The 25,015-nt window shown below is 41.7% G+C and overlaps 1 protein-coding gene across 1 annotated transcript in view; it reads left to right on the top strand.

Annotated features, from left to right (window-relative positions):
* Positions 1-25,015, top strand: part of Map3k5 (mitogen-activated protein kinase kinase kinase 5) — a 208,393-nt gene that overhangs the window by 97,618 nt on the left and 85,760 nt on the right. Inside the window, exons 8-10 of the mRNA XM_052170035.1 lie at positions 8,588-8,700; positions 19,411-19,570; positions 21,846-21,999. Of these exons, the coding sequence (XP_052025995.1) occupies positions 8,588-8,700; positions 19,411-19,570; positions 21,846-21,999 (427 nt within the window). The remainder of the gene's footprint in view (positions 1-8,587; positions 8,701-19,410; positions 19,571-21,845; positions 22,000-25,015) is intronic.

The raw sequence follows: 25,015 nt of genomic DNA, 5'->3' as shown, positions 1-25,015 counted from the left end.
TTGTGGCAAGATGACAGCTGAATCTATGGCAGAAGTTTCCCCTACTTGAACACTACTCTCGGCTGGTCGTTTTAGTTCTTTCTGAATCATTTTGCACCACTAACCACTGTAGCTTTCTTTACAGAAAGGTATGTTCATATATCCTTCTGCAAATTAGTCTGTAAAGACTTCAACGATGAAAAACAACTGCTTTGGTGTATTTTATGGACGTATTTTAGTACTATTGCTGTATTGACTTTTTCATAAATATTAGTCTTTGGCCTGATAAAGCTGATGCAATCTATTTGGTGAAAAACTCCATTTTCCTAGAGCATATTAATATCAATAGAAGATACAAAATTTGTTCTCTGCTTTTATTCTTCCTTTCATGTTTTCCGGTCGACTCTCTTTTTATTATGTGAAACAAAATAATGTGAGGCAGGTGAGCTGGCACTAAATTGAGAGCGCCAGCCACGTAAGCAAGAGGACCTGAGTTCAGCTCCTCAGTCCCCTCCTGAAAAGCAGACAGTGGCCATCTGGAAGGAAACACGGGGGCCGGGAAGTGATTCAGTGAGATACGCATTTCATGAGGTCAGTTAGAGACACCTGAGATTGACAGGACTCCACGTCTGTACCCCATGTGCACATAGGTACATACAAGTGCATGTACAGGTGCCCCCACACACACACATACACACACACACACACACACACACACACACACACACACGTGCCAAAAAGCAACTAAAATAATTTTTAAAGTACAAACCAAGGGTTAGAGAGGGATAGAGAAGAAGGCTCGCTCTTTGGCATCCAGAGAACAAAGTCAGGTTCGGTCTTGCCTGTTCCACACCGTGTGACTGGCTTTTTCTGTGCTTCAGTTTCTGTATTGTTAGGAATTCCCTCTGGTTTGTAACCGTTGTCAGGGTTATAAGTACTGGTCCCCAAGTGTCACATACAGTTGTCACTGTCTTAAGATCACAATATTTGGAGACTGCTACTTGTACACTCTCTCAGTGTTTTAGAGTTAGCCACGGGTTTCTCTTGTGGATGACGGCACAGGTGTTACCCTGATATGGACATTCTCTACAGGAAGATTGCACATTTCTACCTCTGTCCCCTGAGCTTGGTTGGCGCATGTCCTGATGGATGTGCCTTCTACCTTGGTGATTCTATTCTATTGGTGATTTAACGTGAACATTTTTTTAGATGTATTTATTTATTATATGTAAGTACTCTGTAGCTGTCTTCAGATACCCCAGAGGGGAGGGCATCAGATCTCATTAAGGATGGTTGTGAGCCACCATGTGGTTGCTGGGATTTGAACTCAGGACCTTTAGAAGAACACTCAGTGCCCTTAACTGCTGAGCCATCTCTCCAGCCCAGCATGAGCATTTTTTCCTGGCCGTTCTACCTGTGGCTGTGCCTTTAGGGCCGGATCTCAGAGGCAGAGCAGAGAAGAGAAGGCCAAACCATCTGCCGAGTGTGGCCCACACTGAGTTAGGTGAGAGCAGTTTGCTTCTCAAAAATGGGTCAGTTTCTGCTGGAATAGTTTCATTATCGTAGCATCTGTGGGTCCTGTTTATCGGGTGTGACTCTCAAAGGCAAACTCAGTGGATCTTAAAGAGTGGATGTTTGGAAGGGAAATTGTAGGGAGGGGTCTACAAGGGAGGGGAGGAGACCTGAGGGTGATTTATTAGAGTGGTGGGAAAGTAGAGGGGATAAGGATTATTACAGTGGTGAAATCATTTTATATGCGCATGAAATTGTCACCAAAAAAAAGGCAAAGCTTCCATCTTCCATGACCTTTTAGGAGGGTTGTCACTAGGAGGTGTGGCAGAGGTTTGTGGGACTTGACTTCTCAAGTAATCAGATCAAGAAAAATCCTGCACAGGCCAGGTATGGTGTTGCACATCTTTAGTCCCAGCACCCAAGAGACAAAGACAGGCTGAGCTCTGAGTTAGGGGCTAGCCTGGGCTACAGTGCCAGTTCCTATTACAGAGCAATAGCAGGGCTACCGAGGGACAGTGTGTCTCCAAGAGGGGTTGGTGGGGAGGGAAGGAGTCAGTCAGTCAGACCCTCACAGGCATGCCTAGCAGCTTGGGTTTTTAGTTATTTTCAGATGTAGTAAAGTTGATAGCCAAGACTGGTCATCACAGGGTGTCCCCTTGAATAATGCGTAGTATTGCATCTCATTGTTTTCTTAATAAGTTAAATAGTCATTAGATTTAAAATGCCATAGTTAACTGACTTTATATATAGTCATATGCTTACTATTTTGATGTTTGTCTTTCTGCAATTTGGGACCAACTCGAATCAGTCTTCCTCGCTCTGAAAGCACTCTGGTGGTGTGTTTGTGGTGTGAATGAACTGGCAATGATTTGCAGCTTTTGTCTCAAAACATCTATTTTCTTACCCTAAAGATGAAGCCGATTTCTTCTGTCTTTCATTGTTTGCGTTGCAAAACCAACTCAGTCTTATTGATCCTCTGAGGGTGTTCAGCCTTTATCCTCTGCTGGCCAACTTCCTTTTCTGTCTTCCTTCCTGACGCCCCACCCCTTTCTCCCTTCCTTTCTCAGGGCTGGTGGTTGGACCCAGGGCTCTAGCCATATTTGATAAAGGCTCTTCCAGGAAGCTGCGCTGTAGCTCCCGCTGGGCAATTTCAAGATTTTTTTCTCTTTTGGTTTTTCGAGACAAGGTTTCTCTGTGTAGCCCTGGCTGTCCTGGAACTCACTCTGTAGACCAGGCTGGCCTCGAACTCAGAAATCCGCCTGCCTCTGCTTCCCAAAGGCGTGAGCCACCACTGCCCTGCAAGATTTCCCTCTTAAATTGGGTTGGGTGGTGCACACCTGCAGAGACTGAGGAGGCGGGCCACTCGTGTTCATTTTTAGTTCCTTCTCTGCTTTGTTTTAAATACTTTATTTACTATTTTTTGTTTTGTTTTTTTTTTTTACTTCGCCAAAAAAAAAATCTCCTCTGGTATTTGGTGTGCCTTTAAGCCTACTTTTATTTTTAAGTATGGTACATGTTAGGTTCAGATTATTTGATGTTTTTAAGACTCCAACTCTGTTAAAGTTGTTCCTTTCATTCATGTCTTCATCTTTTCCTGTCTTCTTTACCTTATGTGTAGTTATTTTAAAGTCTGCATCTAAAGACTCCGCCTTCTAGATAAGGTGTGCCTCGGCCCTGCTTGCCTGAGCTGACTCCAAGCCGTGGCTGACCTGGGGTGACTCTTTCCTTGCCTCATAATTCATTATACACAGAACACTTTGCATCCAAGAGTTATACTAAGACTAAACATCAGTGTTTTCTGTCTTAGAACGTGTAGGTCAGGAGGCTGCTGATGTCAGCAAATGCAGTGGAGTTGAACTGTGTCTGAGTTCAGCTTGGGTGGAGCTAATCTGTCTGCTTTGTCCAAGTCTTGGCTGTGACCGTCTTTGGCTTTTGGACAGAGAGCCTGCAAGGTTCCCCCTCTTGATCCCTTGAACACTATGGGAGATTTCTTGTCCATATTTTGGGCTTTGGGATTTAGCTTTTTATCCTTCAGCTCTGAACTTAAGCAAACCCTTTCCCCCTTTATTCAGTGTGTTTGTGTGTGGGGTATGTATGCATGTGTGTGATCTGTGTGTGGGGTATGTATGCATGTGTGTGTGTCTTTGTGTTTGTGTGTGGGGTATGTATGCATGTGTGTGTGTCTGTGTGTTTGTGTGTGGGGGTATGTTTGCATGTGTATGTGTTTGTGTGTGGGGGTATGTTTGCATGTGTATGTGTTTGTTTGTGTGTGGGGTATGTATGCATGTTCGTGTGTGTCTGTACGAGGGCTTTCAGATGCATGTGTAAATGCGCATGGATGCAGCCTAGAGGCACCATGGGCCTCTAGGCCCATTTTCCTCAATCTTTTTCCAGCTTATGTTTTTAGACAGAATCTCTCAGAATCAGTGAGCTCAAAGTGTGCTGATTCAGCTCTCCTGCCTGGCTGACCAGGTACCCACTTGCCTCTCCTATCAAGTACTCCAGTTACAGATGTGTGCTGCAGTACCAAGATTTTTACATGGATGCTGGACATCCAAACCCAGGCTTTCGGGCTCGCTGAGACGTCTCCCCAACTGCAGTAATATCCTTAGGCTGAGACCTTTATGTTCAGGTTCTTTTGCCTAGGAGGTGTTAACCTGGTGGGACTTGAACATTACCAGGCATCAGTTCTCACTGCTGTCCGAGCACGTCCCATCCCATCGAACTGATGAAGAACCCAACCCGTCCCTCAGCACATCCTATGGGGAAAAGTCAGCGCTGCTGTCGGAGGCTCTGTCTCCAGCCCATACACTTATCAAGCACTCCCACTCCGTGAGTTTTTCTTCTCCCGAGCAGACCTTCAACTAGGCAGAGAATCTCTGCTTATACCAGGGGAAGAGCCTGATCTCATGATCAGCAGCAACCCAGCTCTTTTTAGAAGAATGTTTCTGTCTCTAGAGTTTTAGTTTACTTTAGAGATATGCAAATTTCATGGTTTTTGGAATGATATCACATTTTATTTGAAAAAAGTTTTTTATACAATATATTCCAATGACAGTTCCCCCTCCCCCGACCTCTTCACCCACCCACCTACCTTCTTTTTTTCTCTCTTTAGAAAACAAGAAAAAACATAATTTTTTTTTAAAAAAGGAAGACAGGAAACACACACACAAAACACACACATATATACACATGGGGGGGGTGGAGCTCTCCATAAACAACCAAAATTGGAAACTGTACCGTACAAGCAAAAGGCCAGGAAGAGAAACACTATCCCACCGAAGTGTCTTATGGTTACTATGACTACGATGAAACACCATGACCCAAAGTAACTTGAGGAGGAAACGACTTATTTCCATATAGCAATTAATTGTCAAACGTGGTAAGGGCAAAAACTTAGGCAGGGAAGGAAGGAAGGATGCAGAGGCCATAGAAGGGTACTGCTTACTGGCTTGCTCTTTATGGCTTGTTCAACCTGCTTTCTTATAGAACCCAGGACCTCCAGCCCAGGCATGGCACTACCCACAATAGGCTGGTCCCTCCCCCATTGGTTACTAATTAAGAAAATGCCCTATAGCCAGATCTTAAGGAGGCATTTTCTCCATTGAGGCTCCTTCTTTGATGACTCTAGCTTGTCTCTAGTTGACATAAAACTAGCCAGTACAATATAAAGCTAAAAGTCTACAAATTTTATGATGGTCATCTACTGCTGGGTATGGGGCCAACCCTTAAGAGTAGTTAATATGCCTAGTGAGACTCCACTGGAGAAAACTAATTCTTCCTTTGCAAGAAGATGTCAGAGACAGCTTCTTGGACAACAGTCCAAGCCTGGGTCCCCTTTTCCATCTCAGCATATAACGGAACTCTGTCTGGTTTGAACTTACGCAAGCATGATGAGTCTACATGTGCACCCATCCTTGTTGGGTTTGGAAGACGCTGTTCCCCTGGAGTCACCCATCCCCTCAGCTCTTAAAGACTTTCCGCCTCCTCTTCCCCATAACTCCCGAGCCCTGGGGGGAGGTGTTTGAAGACATCAAAGACTGAGTGTTCCAAAATCTCTCAGTCTCTGCACATGGTCCCGTTCTGGGTCTCTGTGTTAGTAGTACGTCACTGGGAGTCATTTTATTACTGTTTCCTTAGCAGAACAACAGTATTTGGATTTGTCTTTCTCCTAGGCCCATAGCCCGTCTAGTCTCAGGTTCTTGTTTACCTGAGCAGTTTCAGGCATAGGTTCCATCTCATGGAGTAGTTCTTCAATCCAATCAGAAGACAGTCGGTTATTCCCACAACATTCAGGCTACTGCTCTGCCAGCAGGTCATCCTGTAGGCAGGTTACGGTTGTAGATGGCAGAGTCTATAGCTGGGGTAGTGTTTATCTTTTTCCTCTGGTGGTATACAGCGTACCTTCCTTAGCCAGTAGGGGTGACAGCTCTCGGTAGGTACTGCCTTCGTTTATCTGTGATTGATGAGACGTGTTGTCTTCGGCAGTAAGGCCTTACCATCTGTTTGTGGAGGACAACCCATAGCCTTGGCATTAGCCTGCGTCGTTTTGGGGGTTTCCATGTTGGTTCTTTGCAACAACTATTCCTGACACTGGAGGGTTCATTTGGCAAAAGTGCGTAGTTAAGGCTTCCGTATTAATTGGTGACTCCATTCAGGTTTCTTTCATATATGTGTTTATTTTTTAAGAAACTTCTATAGTATTAAGCTTCCATGCGACCCTCAAGTGGTTCTTAGCGTTGGTCACTCCTCTCTGTATCCCTTAGCTTACCTTTCTCTTGCCACCCCCCCACCCCCAGGTGTAGTGTGCCTGCCCCAGTATCCCCCAACTGTCTCTCCGTAACTGTGTGGTCTATTTCCCTTGCCCGCCAGCCTCTTACTCTGTACCTGACCTCTGTGGTTTTATGCATTGAGGCATTCCAAGCGCTTCAGTGCTGACTTCCACACAGAAGAGAGGACATACAGTATTTGTCTTTGGGGGTCTTTTCTCTAGAGCTTTAGTTCAGTGATGTTGATGCTTAACATCAGTCTCCAGACATATATAAAGTCCGGTTTGTACCTGTTGCCCTCTCGTGCTGGTTATGTGAAGGAAGTACCTGACAGAAACAACTTAAGAAAGGAAGGGCTTGTTTGGGCTCAAGGTTTCAGAAGGTTACATCACAGGTAGGATGCTCTGTGCTCATTGGTTCCTGTTACATCACAGGTAGGATACTCTGTGCTCATTGGTTCCTTATTGAATAATATTGTCTAGTTTATATTACTTTAAGAAAGTCAAGTTTCATTTAATTTCCTATACTTTTTTATTGGAAGTATCCACATGTCTGTGAACAAAGACCTTTAAGACATAAATGAGGACTTGTAAATTATACTGTCCCTTGACGTGACCTTGGTTTTCCGTTTAGAACAGAAATACCTATATTTCTAAAAGAAGTGCAAATATTTTTGTATAGTTGGAATTTCCTTTAAAAATCTGCAAATATTTATCTAACAGAGCCAAATGATGATGAATAATTATTTGGGGTTTTCTTGTGTGGATTTGAGCATTTGTCCTCCTTAAAAGTTAGCTCCTTAAGGAAAACACAAGGACTTCAACATTCAGAGAGATGTATTTTTGCTTAATGTTTAACTTCATTTAAATTATGAGAAATATCAAGCACATATGAAAGCTAAGAATATAAATACAATAATCTGCCCTCTACCTCAGTTTTGCTTTTCTTATATTTTAGCTCTGATTTAAATGAAATAGCTTCTATAATATTTTTCCTTATATAGTCTTCTTTTAATGTATCTTCAAATGGTCATTTATGAAGAATTTAGTCTATGTTTCCTTCATTCTGAATTTCTCTTTTCTCACGTGCTCATCTCAAGCAGATTCTGTTGGGGACTGGAATGTTTATATCTTTCCTTATCCTCTTTATGTGTCCAAATGAAATCATTATTGATATCATTGCCTGCTTAATTGTGCATGTGTGGAATCCCCCAATTTACTGCTAGCATGTGTTACCCTAACAGTCTCAATTAATCTGGGCCCATGAGATCCCTCAAACACTGGACCACCAAACAGGCAGCATACACCAGCTGACATGAGGCCCCCAACACACATACAGCAGAGGACTGCCTAATCTGTGTTCATTCAGAGATGATGCACCTAACTCTTGAGAGACTGGAGGCCCCAGGGAGTTTAGAGGTCAGGTGGGGTAGGGGTGGGGACATCCATGTGGAGACAGGGCGGCGGGGAGGAGGTATGGGATATGGACTGGTTGGAGGGTGGAGAGGGGGCAGGAAGAGATAAAGTATGGAGTATAAAAAAAATAAATAAATATTGGCAGGGCTGTGGTGGCGCACGCCTGTAATCCCAGCACCCTGGGAGGCAGAGGCAGGCGGATTTCTGAATTCGAGACCAGCCTGGTCTACAGAGTGAGTTCCAGGATAGCCAGGGCTACACAGAGAAACCCTGACTCGAAAAAACCAAATCCAAACAAACAAAAAAAAATTTTTTTTAAAAGAAAAACTGTGCTAGAGAGCCAAACACTGGTCCTTTCCAATGTGCTTCCCAAGGTTGAAACTCAGGTTTATCCACATCCAGAAAACGGCTTTGTGCCCTTCCAGCCAAAACTTGTGTGCATGGGTCCAACCTTGGACTTTGTGAACTTCTTCCTGTAATTGGCCTTTTGTCCTTGAGAACCCACTTACTGGGTTCTCATCCTTTCAGGGCGTTGCCAGGATGAAACTGCTCAATGAAAGCTTTGTGTATCCCAAGACAAAACAACAACAACAACCGAATATACAATGTGTTTTCATTTTTAAAATATCAGTCACCCACATTCCTATGTTTCTGATAGTTGTTTGAAAATAAGGACGTTTTAAAAAGATAGGGTCAGTAGGTTGCGGGATGAGTTAAGTATCAGATTCAGAGGAGCTGGAGGGTCACGGGTATGCAGTCACTTAAGCATTACAATCCTAGCACACTAGATTCTGGGGCGGACGCCAATGGAATAATTTTTGCTTGGGCACTGAAGTTATGCAAACAGAAGTTACTGCACACCCAGGGTTTCATGACTGAGAAAGTAAACTTGTACTCTTTTTCCCCTCATAGGTTCAAAAAGGCATTTGAGTCGGAGCCAACACTGCAGTCAGGCATTAATTATGCAGTCCTCTTGCTGGCGGCTGGGCACCAGTTTGAATCTTCTTTTGAGCTTCGGAAAGTTGGTAATTGCTGCTAGATATTTTTAAGGAAAATCAAGAAACTGGACCCAGAGTTGGTTCAAAGGAGATGAGCCTTGCATTTGGTATCCTGTCTCACCTAAATTTGTGTGTGGCGGGGTGCTGTTGGGTCCCCTGAACAGAATTTCATACCGCTGTACAGAATTCTAGTATTGGGATATGATTCACACCTTTACATTTTTTCAAGCTCTTGGTTCATGTTGTTACAACTCAAACTCGCATTGATGATATAGACAGCGTCTTCATTCAGTCCCCAGTCCCCAGGTCCAGTTAGCTTTGTGGAGTATCAGATGTGTTTGAGATTGTGTGTTCCTTGTGCTTTCAAAAGAAAACAAAAACCAGAGAGACAGCTGGGTGTGGGGATGCAAACCTGTACGCCCAGCACTCAGGAGGTGGAGCGAGAGAACCAAGAGTTTGGGATCATCCTCTGCTACATGGCGGGTTCGAGGGTAGCCTGGGCTACATGAGATTGAATCTCAAGACAGCCAAACTAAAAAGGAAGGAAAGGAAGTGAAGAGAGGCAGGGAGAGAGAAGGGCAAGGAAGGAATTATTATTTAATGAATAATTATTCATTATAAAAGAAAATTTTCAGCTGGGCAGTGGTGGCGCATGCCTTTAATCCCAGCACTTGGGAGGCAGAGGCAAGCAGATTTCTGAGTTCGAGGCCAGCCTCATCCACAGAGTGAGTTCCAGGACAGACCTGGAGACAAACCCTGTCTCGAAAAAAAAAACAAAAAAAAATTTTTTTTTCTTAAATGTTTTAAAGTTTAAAATGGTTTAGGTGTCTTTAAGAAAACGTAAATCCTATGCTTTTTTTTTTTTTTAAATCATCTGGGAACTGCTTTCAAGGTTTCCATCTAAGACATTTTTGAGAGTAAGTAGAGTCCCAGGCTGAAGGAATAATAAAAATCTATTAACGAACACTGCCCATTGCTCTACATTAACGCAGTAAGCTCTACCTGCCGTGGTGTGTTAGTTAATTGGATCACTTCTTCCTCCTTTTGTCTAAAATCAAGTGGAATAAGCTTTTGGCTGATAACTAAAATCAGAAAACAAAAATAAACATCAACTTGAGCCTTTTAGAAATGATACCAAAATATTCCATCTTAATTTAAAAGCTCTATCGTAGCCCAAATTTCCCCTGCATGAGTGGTCCAAACATTTTGGTTGCTGTGCCCTGGAACACAAAAATGAAGTTTTGTTGGAGCTTTTTAGTCCTCGTGGGATTTGATGCCGATTTGCATGTGTAGGTCAAGCAGTAGCAGTGGTTTGGAAATGTGCTTATCCTCGGTCTCATTTAAGAGGAAACAAGTCTCCTTTGAGGTTGGGAGCACGGTATTGTAACTTCACCAAGTAACTTCACCAAATTTCATTCCAAGAAGAACTCTCCCAACACATATTGAATAAGAATTCAAAAGCAAAGTTGGACTTTAAATTTTTTGAAAGTTGGGCTGGGGACATTACTCATTTGGTAAAAGTGCATGCCGGGCAGTTAGGAACATGTGACATTGACTGTCACCCTCTGCTTGCATAACAAAGCTTGATGCGATGAACCACTCGGAATCCTCCGTGTTGGGGAGGTGGACACGGTCAGGTGTCATCCCTGGGCCTCACTGTTTAGATAGCTTAGTCTACTAGGTGAGCTCTGGGCCAGCAAGAGACCCTGCCTCGAAAGTCAACAAATACTGAGATGCCTGGCACCTGAAGAACCGCACTAGAGGTTGACCAGTACTCCCCACATGCATTTGTGCACACAGACCTATACCCCCTGCACACACATGTGCACCTTCCTTACACACAACACGCATACACACACACACACACACACACACACACAATTAAATTGTTTAAACTTGGAAGTTGCGCTGAACACGAAGACTTCCAATATGACTTGATGTTGAATTGTAGCTGCTCTGAAAGCTAAGTTAAAGGTTTGTACAATGCTCTGTCATGTGTACTGTAATTTCTATAAAAGCATGAAATGATATTTAGCTTTCTACGTTATATTTTATTTAGTCATAAATGATGCCAATCAAAACCGAGTTGACCTAAAACTAATTTTTATATAGTCAGTTTTCAAGAAAAATGGTTTAGGAAAATAAATTAATAAGCTAATATGACAATATTAAATATTATATAAGGGAAAAGTAGTCTAATGACATGTTTGACATATTTAAATGTATTTATTTTATTTAATTCTCTAATCAGAATTTTAAATTTATAACTTTTTCCATTCATTGTGTTGGCATCTTAAAACATGAATTAGTCTGAATTACTAAATCATTATAATAATCATTTTCATTTTCATGATATCATCTTAGTTTGCTTTTTATGAACAGAAAAATTAAAACTTAAAGACTGACAAGAAAAAAATCACTAAATCTGAAACTTTCAAATCTCTAATGTAAGAAATAATTCTTAACTGTCATGATCTGTAGCCAAAATGGATCTGTAGACCATTTTCTGCTGCTGTAACAAAATATCCGAGGATGAATAGTTTACTTAGATGATAGGCTTACAGTCTGAAACTCCGAGGTCTAGGAGGCCCATTGATTGAGTCACTGGGGGTCTCTTGGCTGTATCCCATTATGGTGGATGTCAAGGGGGAACAGCTATGTGATGATGCTGGAATGTGGGTATGATTCAGTGACTGGACTTGCTCTTTCTTGGGTAACAGCTCACTCTCATAGGAGCTAACGAAGGTCCCATAGGAACTACCTCGATCCCTTCTGAAGGCAATGAGGACAGTAACTCCCATGAGCTGACCGGCTCCCATAAGACTCTGCTTATTAAAGGCTCTGATGCTGACCTATGCCACTGTACTAAGCCTCAAGCTTTTGGTACGCAAGCCTTAGAGACAGACATTCAAGCCCGTCCAAACCATCACAAACTCTTAATTACAGTTATGGCTTTGTTTAAGGTATACTAAGTGCTTCCTAGGTCTTCATTTTTTGGATAACAATGGATGGTTCTAGTACTTAGAGCTAGCATTTAAAACACAGGATCACATCTTAAATGTTCTGTCTATTTTCAACTTCATAGTCTTGAAAATTAAGATTCTGACATTAACCAAATAAAAAAATAGTTTCTCACAGCCTCTGTGGGAATTTTAAACTATGGTACATTTTACGGAGAGTCAAAATTACTGTTTAGGTTCACATCAGTAATGATGTAGGAAAAAGAACCTTGTGTTTGGAAATGAGACGAGTTACTATTTTAATCTTATTTTTTTTCCTGAACATTAAAATTAGCAGTGGAGCCAGGACTGCAGCTCATGATGGTAGAGTGCTTGTCAGGCATGCAGGCAGCCCTGGGCTCAATCTGCAGCACCATATAAGTGGCGCGCGGTAGCCATACCTGTAATCCCGTGGTGCGGTGACCATCCATGTAATCCCAGTACCCAGGAGTGGAGGCAGGAGGATCAGAAGTTCAGTGACAGCCTTGGCTGTTCAATTCCACCTTTAAAAAAAAAAGAAAAGAAAAAGAACAACAAACATACAAACAAAAACCCTCAAACCAAACCAGAACAAACAAAACCTCAAATCAGTAAAAATGATGAACTATAATAATTATTACTGAATATAAAATCCATATGTCTATAAAGATAAGAAAAATTAAGACAAACAAAATTTATTACCAACAAGGAACTCCTTTCGTCAGTTATGAAGGTGGTCACTGTCCGGGAAAATCAGAGCCCGGAAGGGAAAGGTCAAACACCATCCCTTCCTGCTAAGAGGGCATTCTGGTTTACCTGTCCTGATGTGCTTGTCCACTTGAAGATTGTTACATGCGCTCTTACTGCCAAGGAGGATCCGTTCTCCTGGAGACTCCTGATGAATAAAGTCGAGTGCAGATAAAGCTGTGCTTCTGGGAATGTTATAATCATAGTTACCATGGTGAGGATGTTCAGTCAGAGTCTTATTTAAACAGTGGGCCTCTTGCCATACTCACGGGGTACCTGGGCTGTTCCCTGATGAAATCTCTCATCACAAAGGAAAATATGTTCACACACATGGTACACAGATGTATATGTGTGTAAAATGCCCGTATACATAACAAATAACTAGATTAATAAATCTTTAAAATAAATAAAGAACAGATGTGTCTGTAGAAGGGAAGGAGCCTACAAAGTGATAAAACTCAAGTCACTGTTTTAAGTGGTTACCTTGTTACATGTTCTTCTTCAAGAGGCATATAGTGTCTCTCATGAAAACATTCTCTCCATACATGTTTAACTGTAAGCTTAAGGTCCAATACCCATTTAATAGGAATCAAGAGTTCTAATGAAATAAGTTAGGGACTACTTGGAAATTCCAGCAGACAGATCCAGAGTACAAGGACATTTTATAAGAAGGCACCTCTGCTCTGGTTGGGGGAGGGGGCATCTGTGTCATAGGACAGAAAGCATGGTTGGATTAGACAGATTAGAAGACAGAGTGACAAATACCAAATGAAATGAAGTGACCTTAGTTATGAAAAACACTATGGGGGGTCATTTAGGTAACAGGATTTATTTTAGTCAGGACAAGCTAATGAATAACACCAGAGAATTACACTTTTAATGGGGAGATAATTATAGGGGAATTTTAAAGCTTACCTATTATCTGTAAACATGAAATATTGTATCTGTGATTTAGTTTGAAATGGTTCAGCAAAAATAATCAAGGAGCTGAGCTAGAACAATAATAACATGTCATTTTTGTCACAGAACCGTTAGTCATTCATTGTAGTACATATATGTGTGTGCATACACACATGTGTTTTGCTTCTCTGTGTGTTGGACATTGTGTCTGCTAAGCCAGTGTTCTACCACTGAACATTGGCTCCCCACTCCATTATCACAGAATATCTTATAATTGTGTACATTTGGAACTCTTCATAATAGAAAAACCAAAATGAAAGACTCTAATCTCTACCTTTTAGGAGATCTCTCAGGACTTTGTACTCTTCGTTGCCAAAGGAGATAGTCCCTCTCCCATTGTGCCCTGCGGATTGAAACAGTCAGCAATTTTAATGTGCTCAGTGCTAGGCAACTAATGAGTGTTTGGTGGGAGCTCTGTGTCCTTCTTTGTCCATTAGAATAGCCTTGGATTTAATAGCAGCCAGTAGCTGAAAACACTGTGATGAAAACTCAGTGCTTACAAGTCAGCCAGCTCGAACGAGAGTTGGGTGCTAAAATCCAAACCGCATACGCAGGCAGTTTGAGGAAAGAAACGGTGGGAACTTATTTGAAATAACAAGGACACAACAGTCATTGCTTATAACTTTAGACAAAAAAATTTACATAGATAACATTTACTCAATTGGTAAGGACTTGGTGAGTTATAATTGGTGCAGTTACATCAGGAATCATGCATAAGTACCTTTCTGTGGCACACATGATCCCAGCACTTAGAAAATAAAGTATTGTAGCCTAAAACCCAGTATAATACTTCTAAAGAGGACTTCTATGGAAATATCCTTAATACAGGTACAATTTTATGTACTAAGATCTTTAGTTCCATAATATATAAATGTGTATGGAAAAGAAAAGCCTCATAAGTATAAAAACATTGGAGGAACTGGGAGATGCTCCGCCAGTAAGTTACTTGCCTTGCAAACGTGAGGACCTGAGTTCTAATCTCAAAAGCTACATGGAACAGCAAAAATAGAAGTCAAAATAAGCTGGGCAGTTGTGGTACACACCTTTAATCCCAGCACAGGTTGATCTCTGAGTTTGAGACCAGCCTGGTCTACAGAGAGAACTCCAGAACTGCTATTGCTACACAGAAAAACTGTCTCACAAAACCAATCAACCAACCAAACAACAAACGAATAAATATATAAATTTTAAAAATATCAAAGCTGAATTGGTGGGATCTCATGTAATCCTACTACTGAGAAAGGCAAATGGATCTCCTGGGCCTGTTGCCCAACCAGCCTCGCTAGTTGGAGATGTCCGTCACCTAGTAAGAACACCTCAGGTTGTTCTCCCCTGGCCTCTGTACACACGTACACAGCATGTGCTTGAATACACATGCACCAGAGTAAACATACAGGCACCCAAGCAGACACACATACATTACAATCATATTTTAGCACCATATTAAAAGTAATGGTTTCAGCCAGGCGGTGGTGGCACACGCCTGTAATCCCAGCACTCTGGGAGGCAGAGGCAGGTGGATTTCTGAGTTCAAGGCCAGTCTGGTTTACAGAGCGAGTTCCAGGACATCCAGAGCTATACAGAGAAACCCTGTCTCGAAACGCCCCCCCCCAAAAAAAATGGTTTCATATACATTGGTTTCATATAAAAATAGGTTTTATGTATCATATTTGAAGGACATATAAGTTCACTTGCAAGACAGACAAGAAAAGATCGTTAATCACAAGGGCTTTAAAAAGAGGTTTAGAGCAGAGTTCTATGGTCCCAGCACCAATAAGTAAAGGCAAGAAAGAAGATTCTGAATTTGCAGCCAGTCTAAGGTACATAATAAGATCATGTCTCAGTAAAATAAAACAAAATAAAACAAGATCGGAAATGCTGAGTGGTCATGACAATTCTCACAACTGTCAAGTAAGAGAACATCAGTGTTGTGTGTCAGCTGTTGCTTAGAGCATGTCAACACAGAAGGAGTAAATATCTCATCTCCACAAAAATATATCAGTACTTAGACTTCATGATGCAGAGGAAATCGAGTGAGTGGGCAAAACTAGCTATACAAGAGCGTAATAAAACCTGGCTGTCTGTTTGGGCAAATAATTTATGATATGCCCATATGTGTGTATGTATATGTGTATATGTGTGTGCTAAAATACTATTTCTTATTAAAGATAAAAATACATTTCGAGGCTGGTGAGATGGCAGTAGGTGAGAGTACTTGCTACAAAACCTCATGACTGAATTTGATCTTCAGAAATCACATAGTTGAACAGTGAAGTCTGTCACGTTGTTCTCAGACCTCTACATGCAAACTGTGTATGAGCATGACTGGTGGTTGGTGGGCGCGCACACACAGGCACACATGGGCGGGCACACCCACACACACCCACACACCCACACACACATGCACACATACATACACATACATGCATGTACATATACATACACATACACACATATACACACACATACACACATGCATACATACACATATATGCATGTACATATACACATACATACACACATATACTCACACACATACACACACATGCTCACATATACATACATACACACATACACACACATACATGCACATACTCAAGTAGATAAATGTAAAAATAATTTTAAAAACATTTTTTCCCAAATGTTGAAAGGCTAGTGTCATGATCATTTAACAAATTTCTGCCGCCATGGTTTAAGCCAAAGATCACTACCCTAGAATGACCTTCTGTGTACAATAAGTGCTGAATTTTTATTGTCACTGTGGTAGCTTTCTGTCTAAACAGGGCTCTCCGTTACATTGCATCTGGGCTTCCCCGTTTTTATACAAGTGTGACGTCATGAAAAGTTGTTCGTTTTCTGCTAAGGCCAGTAGACATTTTTAGCATCTCGTTTTTCCTGCCCACTTTGTAAACATTTTTTTTGAACATCCGTGGAAGATCTGTGATGTGTCTGCATAGGTAGGTAGAACTGTTTCCAACTTTTGAAATTTTCTGGTGGCAAAGCTGTTCCCATTTTAATTTATCCTGAGAATGTGAGGAATGCCCAGATGTGCATTTCCCCTGGAATTATCTATGGGTTAAGTAAGTTATATAATAAAAAGTAACTTTTAAAAGGTAGAGGCTATTTTTTTTAGTTATAATTTTCAAAAGGGTAAATTATTACTCTCAGAAAATATGAAATAGACATAGATATAAATCATTTTAATGTGAAAACCTTAAATAAGATTATATGTCTGAGTCAAAGACCATTTAAGCAGTAATAAAGATTTAACTAGAAGTATTAGGGTAAGATATCTATGCTTGATTTATTTTAAAGCTGGTTTATGTTCCAACAAGCCACAAATCTTAGGAATTATATGTTCTGCTAGACAAATTATTTATATATTAACTAGACTAATACAAGTTAATAAGTAGACTTCTATTAATGAACCTTTAATGAGTAGTAATTATATTTTCCTTGAGTGGCCTTATGGCCCCATAGCCTGCTACAATGATAGGTCCTACCATTTTGTCCTATTTTTTAATTTTAAAAACAGTTCTTTTGGTGATACTGGGAATTAAACTGAGAGCCGCGCACTGAGCTATGCCTCACCCCGCCCCTTTACCCTCTTACTCTCTGACAGTCTCAGCAAATTGCCCAGGCTGGTCTTGAATTCACTCTATAGCCCAGGAAAACTTTCTGCTTTTGATATCTTGGCCACCTCCACAGCAGCCAAGAGTACACGCATGTGCAACTAGGTCTGGCCTCAAATAATTCTTCATGTAATGGATATTGGTAGTATTAAGCAATTTTACAAGGATGTATTTTAAGCAAATCAATACGATGTACAGAATAGCACAAGACAATTATGATAAAACAGTTGGAGAATACAAATCATGTTATCCTGCCGTGTTAGACAGTGACAGTAACGGGCTGGACATGCAGCAGAGTGCTGCCTGCTTCTCACATGTAAATCCTCCTCAGCATAACAAAGGGAAAGGGGGGGCGCTACTGACACAGGGCTATCTAGAGTCTGGCTTTATAGGTCCATAACTGTGCTAATACATAGTGTATGTAAATATATATGCAAACTACACAGTCCATATCTGTGTTAATACATAGTGTATGTAAATATATGTGCAATCTACACATACAAACACACCCTATCCATTACATACAGACACACCCTATCCATTGCATATAGACACACCCTATCAGTTACATACAGACATACCCTATTCATTACATACAGACACCCTATCCATTATATACAATCACACCCTATCCTTTACATACAAACACACCCTATCCATTACATATAGGCACACCCTCTACCTTGCAGACACACCCTATCCATTATATACAAACACACCCTATACATTACACACACTATCCATTACATACAAACACTCCCTATCCATTACATATAGACACTCCTTATCCATTACAGACATACTCTATCCATTACATATAAACACACCACATCCATTACATACAGACACTCCCTATCCATTACTACAGACATGCCCTACCCATTACATACAGACACACCCTATCCATTACCTACAGACACTCCCTATCCATTATGTACAGACCTACCCTACCCATTACATTTAGACACACCCTATCCATTACATACAAACACATCCTATCCATTACATACAGACACACCCTATCCATTACATACAGACGCTCCCTATCCATTACATTTAGACACACCCTATCCATTACATACAAACACTCCCTATCCATCACATATACAAACACCTATCTGTGCTTCAGTTTGTTCACATATTTTCCATGCTAAAAAAAACACAAGAAAATCCCCTTTCAAATTATTTCATAATCCAGGATATAACAAGAGAAGAAAGGGGCTTACACTACACTCTCCTGGATTTTCTCATCTTATATACACATGTAGATAAGTGAAAATTCTAGACTGTGGTACGGAAATGACTGTTGGATTTTTCTGTTTGCTGGGGTGGGAGGGGAGGCTCAGCAATTAAGGATGATTGTTCTTGTAGAGGACCCAGGTTCACTGCAACACTCACACTGTGGCCTACAACCATCCATAGGCCTCGTTCCAGAGGATCTGCCATCCTCTTACGACCTTAGGGCACCAGGCAGGCACATACATACATTCATGTGGCCAAAACCACTCATACACATAACAATAAATAAAAACAGATACAAGTTTTGAGAGATAATGTTTATCTTCTCTGTACATTTCGTTTAGTAAGACAGTATGTCTATCTTCGCGTTTCCATTGCTGTGAACAGACGCCATGACCCAGGCAACTCTTACAAAGGACAACATTTAATTGGGGCTGGCTTATACTTTCCGAGGCTCAGTCCATCATCATCATGGCAGGAGGCATGGCAGCATCCAGGCAGGCACGGTACTAGAGGAGCCAGGAGTCCTACATCTTCATCTGACAGCTGCTAAGAGAAGACTGTCCTCTAGGCAGCTAGGAGGAAGGTCTCCAAGACCACCTCCACAGTAACACACTTCCTCCAACAGGGCCACACCTCCTAATAGTGCCACTTCCTAGGCCAAGCATATTCAAACCAGCACAGCGTCCTTACAGCGAGTTTGAACCACATCAGTAATCAGAAACTTTAAGTTGTTGGTGATCTTTAAGGGCTGGAGAGATAGCTCAGCAGTTAAGAGCACTGACTGCTCTTTCAGAAGTCCTGAGTTCAGTTCCCAGCAACCACATGGTGGCTCACAACCATCTGTAATGGGATCTGTTGCTCTCTTCTGAGAACAGTGACAGTGTACTCACATACATAGAATAAATTTTAAAAAAGGGACAGTGAAGGCTGGAGAGATGGCTCAGCGGTTAAGAGCATTGACCGCTCTTCAGAAGGTCCTGAGTTTAAATCCCAGCAACCACATGGTCGCTCTCAACCACCCATAATGAGATCTGCCTTCTTCTGGTGTGTCTGAAGACAGCTACAGTGTACTTACATATAATAATAAATAAATCTTTTTTTAAGGGACAATGAAAACTTGATTGCATATCTGAATAAAAATCAACTCTTGTCATTCTCTAATCCTATTCCTCTCCTAGGAGTCAAGCTGAGCAGCCTTCTGGGTAAAAAGGGGAACTTGGAGAAACTCCAGAGCTACTGGGAAGTCGGGTTTTTTCTGGGAGCCAGTGTCCTGGCCAACGACCATCTCAGGGTCATTCAGGCGTCTGAGAGGCTGTTCCGACTGAAGACACCAGCATGGTAATCACCTCTTGTGTGCTTATACAGTTTAATAAACAGCCTCGTACTGTTCTTGAATTTTACAGCTTATAGGACATTTTGTCAATTTTTAGGCTAACATCCAGAACCTGTAGGAGAAAACAGAATTTTCATAAAGAAAGCCATTGAATTAAAAGTTGCGATGACTTTGATGAAGTCACTTAAGCTTTTCCTACACATTGCGGGGCCAGCCCAACCAGCATCACTCACACAGATTGATCATAGTCCATACTCCGTGCCCTCACATCTGAGCCACACCCCAGATCCGAGACCACACATTCATCTCAGCCTCCCTGGACTCCGTCTCAAACCCGCGTGCTCTGTTTCCTTCACGATCCAATCCTGTCTGGGAATTCTTATTCTTGGATTTCATTACTACCATTCACTCCTGGTGCGGTAGACACATTGGAGCGTCTCCCATATGTGTGTTTTGTAAATCCCAGGCTGTCTTTGGAAGATATCCAAGTCTCATTATTGTCTCTGCAGTATGGAAGAGATAAGATTCCTTCTGCATTTGAGACTTTAAAAAAAAGAAGAATGATGCTAATTCTATTCTGGGTCCCATGTGGTTACCAATGTGGTGAAAGGTTCGTAGCCATGCAGAGAAGGTCCCATCCTAGAGCAGGTCTGAGGCCAGGCTCTCACCGGCCACGTCCCAGGATGCCATGTTAAGGCCCTCGTGGCTTCTTACAGGACGCCACATTTGGGTCTTCATTGCCCAGTTCTCCTCCATGCCATCGCCACACTGACCTTTCTAAAGTGTAAGCCTGACCTTTGCTTCCTGCAGAAATCCTTAAATCAATCCGGTTTTAATAGTCACCACAGCTGAAGGGTAAAGTCCATCTCCTTGGTTTGTCAAGCAAGATTCGTCCTCAGCCTCCCAGACTCGCTCTGGCTTTGCTCTGGGGTTCACACTGCTCAATGAACAGCCAGTGGTTTTAAATGTTTGCATCTAGCACTTGCCTAAAGATACATTTTGCAGCCTCCTTATTCAGCCATCTTGAGAAATGCTCACACATCACATCTTAACTTCCATGCTGACTTCAAACTTCCATTCTGACCACACACTAACCCCCACCGCTGCCACCCCCTAACCCCCACCCTACCACCGCCACCACTGCTACCCCTTAACCTACACCCTACCACCGCCACCGCTGCTACCCCCTACCACCCCCCCCCAACCTCCATCTGATTTCTTGTTTCTGAAGTTCTTCAGCGTGCCTCTGATGATATTACGGTCCATCCCCACTGATTTTATTCATGTTGTTATTATATCTTTTTCTATGTGTCACCATGGCACCGTGTGCAACTTGAGGTCATGGGCTGGGCTTACATCTCATGTGTGTCCACAGTGGGCTTTGAGTAAATGACATGAGCTAAATGAATCCGTAAACACGCGTGCTACATCCAGCCACATGTGTTTAACAACTTTTTGACACTTCTGATGGCAGAAGTGGAGACTAAAGTAAACACAGAGAGCTCTGGCTTTAGGTATCCTGGAGTCTGTTAACAAGAAAGCAGACACCATTCTACACAGTCCTGAAGCTGCCACAAGATTAACGCCTGTTATGTAATATCAACTTCCACGTCTGTGGCCTGCAAACTGCTTACAAAGCCACCGCCTTGCATAATTATCTTCTTCCTCATTTTTCATAACTTTTTCTTTTGAGACACCGTCTGTTATTCTTTGGTTTGAGGACATTTGTTTAATTCTGAAGCTCAATGGCTCAGAGGAAAATAATCTCTCCTGAAGGATGTATTTCAGAGAGCTTCCTTGAAGAGGCATATTTAAAAATAGATGTGTTCACCTTGTCTTTAAATCAAATATAGGCATTTAAAATTTGTGTGCTACGAATAGTCACACACACACACACACACATTTTGATAAAGAGGTGTTTGGGATGTAGCTCAGTTTTGAAGTATTTCCCTAGCACACACAAGGCCTGGGTTTGATCCCTAGACTGTCAAGAAAAAACATGTTTTAGGGAGATGTTTGTCCCCAGGTCCAATTTCCTTAACCTTTCTAAACCTGATTTTTCTCATTTTTCAAAAGCCTACTTCGTTGAATTTTTGTGGGATTTAAACATGTTAAAGTATCCAATTTGCAGCATAAAGTACAGCAGGTTTAATAAATACAGAGGCCCAATGATAAGTACACTTGTACTTAGAGAATATAAATACATGTGTAGGATAAACACGGGGTTGAAGAGAGCAGGTGACCCTGAATCTAGCCTGTCTTATGTGCTTTAATTCTCAGGTACCTCAAGTCTATCGTGGAGACCATTTTGATATATAAACATTTTGTGAAACTGACGGCCGAGCAGCCCACAGCCAAGCAGGAACTTGTGGACTTCTGGATGGATTTCCTGGTCGAGGCCACAAAAACAGATGTTACTGTTGTTCGATTTCCAGTGAGTACTCTCATGGACATCTGAGTTCAGTTATATGTTGCTTCCTGTTCTTAAGGAACATATGGCTGTGTGCTTTTGACAGTCTTGATGTGGGTGACTTTCAGACCCGATGTCCTAACATGCACATCATGTAACTTGGCAGACATATTTCTTTTCTACAGATTGATTTTTTTGGCTTACTTTTTATTTTTTAGTGCTTTATTATTGCTATATATTTTGAGACAGGATCTGGTTAAGTAGCCCAAGCTGGTCTTGGACTCCTGCCTTAGCGTGAGTGCTGGGATTCCAGGCACATCCATGGTAGTTTTGTTGACTTATCTACAAGAATTCTCCAAACCAGAGAAGTGAGATACATCTTGGGGCAAGGATTAGAGTTGCTCCTTATGGTGTGTCCTGAGGCACACTTAGAAAGCAGTAAAGAGGGGCTGGAGAGATGGCTCAACGGTTTAGAGCACTGACTGCTCTTCCGAAGGTCTTGAGTTCAAATCCCAGCAACCGCATGGTGGCTCACAACCATCTGTAACAAGATCTGACTCCCTCTTCTGGATTGTCTGAAGACAGCTGCAGTGTACTTACATATAATAAATAAATAAATAGAAAAAGAAAAAAGAATAATAAATAAATAAATTTAAAAGAAAATAAAAAGAAAAATAAATAAATTTAAAAAGAAAATAGTAAAGAGATCATGCTTTGGGTAGGTCAGGGCAGCTCTTGAGCCCAGAGAGGTTGATGTCCTTGAACGCTGTAGTTTTGTTACTTTGTCTTAAGGATTCTCAGCATTGTTATGGTCAAACTATCAGCTCACTGGTTTTGCAATTTTGTCTCAACAACTCTAAGCCAGGTAGGTCAAAGTTGCTCTGTGGTCACATATACACCCATGTAGCAATCGCCTCCTGTGCTTGAGTCTAGAAAACGATGACTTGCAGGTTGGTCTTCAATTCAGTCTGTCTGGTTTCTAGTAGACCTGTGTATGTGTGTATGTGTGTGTATACATAAACACACAGACATAGGCACAGACTTACATATATATATATATGTGTATATATATATATATATATATATATATATATATATACACACACACACATACATATATATATATAATATATATGTCTCTGTCTCTATCTCTATACACACACATACATGTATACATACATATTGTGCATACACATCAGTGTGTGTATGCATGGATACATTGACATAAGCATAAGCACACACACTTGTATATATACATGCATATACATATATGTCTCTATACACACACATATATACATATTGTGCACACACATCCATTTGTGTGTATGTATGCATGGATACACAGATAGGCATAGATGCATATTTATGTGTATATATATATATGCATACATGTATATGTTTCTTGTGTATACATATCCATGTGGGGGAATGAGTATAGGTCATGTATGTGTGTGCACATGAACACACAGACATAGCTATAGACTTACATATATGTATGTGTATATCTCTATACACACATACATGTATACATACATATTGTGCATACTCATTGGTGTGTGTATGTATGGATACAAAGACATAGGCATAAATACACACACACACACACACACACATATATACAGACACACACATACATATCTATATATATTCACACATACACATACATAGTGTACATACACATCCATGGGAGGGGTGTCCATAGGTTGTCCCATAGGTTCTGTGTGTGTGTGTGTGTGTATGTATGTGTGTGTGTGTGTGTGTGTGGCCATAGGTCATCCTCAGTATCATTTCTCAAGAACTATCCACTTGTGTTTTGAAACAAGGTCTTTCGCTGGGATTAGGTTAGCATGGCCTTCCAGCAAGTTCCAGGGAGTCCCTTGTCTCCAGTTCTTTAACACGGGGATCGTATGAACTTGTCCCACCACGCATGACTCTTTTAATGGTTACTGGGATTAAACTCAGTCTTCATGCCTGCATAGCAAATACTTTACTGACTAAGCTACCTCCACCCTACACACACACACACACACACACACAGAGCACTTGGAGCACCCCATATTCGAAGTAATAAGGTAGTGGGGTGGCACCCGATCCAGGGCTTAGGACCTGGCTCTGTGCACAGATTACTTCCGGTATCCAAGTGGTCCGACTCTGGTTTGAGCTCTCTAATCTCCTCTGTGCTCATGGGGAGTGACAGGTCTCCATTCCTGTCTAAGCCCTGGTTCCCTGTTCCAGGATCCTGTGCTCGTTTCATTGAGTCCAGCGCAGGAACAAGCATGCTCTGCTCTGAACTCCTTGTGAAGCCTGAGCTCTGTTCCCAGTATAGACAAGGTGCAGCCTAGGAAAGCCTGCATCTTGGAGTGAGCTGGCAGCTAGCGTTTCCCTGGTGCTGTGTGAGGCAGTGAATGTGGTAGTGGAAGAAGAGAGCTCGCTGCTGGTCTGATGAGCTCGAGAGGAGACCCGCACCACCGCCATTTCTAACTCATTTGAGTGAGGGCAGTATAAATTAGTCTGTTGTAAATGAGTAAAGAAATAAGACCCCGGAAATAGTGAGAAATGATGGGATGATCAACTCTAGGTTTAAAAGACTTTTCTTTTTTCCTTTTTTAATCTTTCTCCTCTTTAAAATTTTTTCTCCCTTCCCCTTTCCCTCTCCCCATCTTCTCCCCCACTTCTGGCCCCTCTTTTCTGTATCAAGGAGGATCAGACTCAAAGCTAAGCAAGCACTCTACCTCTAAGATACCCATGGCCCTTATTTAAGACAGACAGACAGACAGACATTTTAGGAGGGAAGACAAGACCTCACTGCATACCAGACTGGCCTTGAGTCCCCTGTGTATCTAGACCTGGCTTCCAAACTTGAAATTCTCCTGCCTCAGCTTCAAAAGTATTGTTTCGGCATATGCCACATGTCTCTCTTAGAGACTTCCTAAAGCAAGAAGAGCCCCATAGTTCCTCAAGGAAAATATTACTCATCCAAATTGACTTCACTTCAAAATGGAGGAGGAGAGCTGGGAAGACAGCCCAGTCTATAAAGTAT

Source organism: Apodemus sylvaticus, chromosome 23 (genome assembly GCF_947179515.1).
Source record: "Apodemus sylvaticus chromosome 23, mApoSyl1.1, whole genome shotgun sequence".
In the NCBI taxonomy this organism is placed as follows: Eukaryota; Metazoa; Chordata; class Mammalia; order Rodentia; family Muridae; genus Apodemus; species Apodemus sylvaticus.
This window is presented reverse-complemented; position numbering and strand designations above follow the sequence as displayed.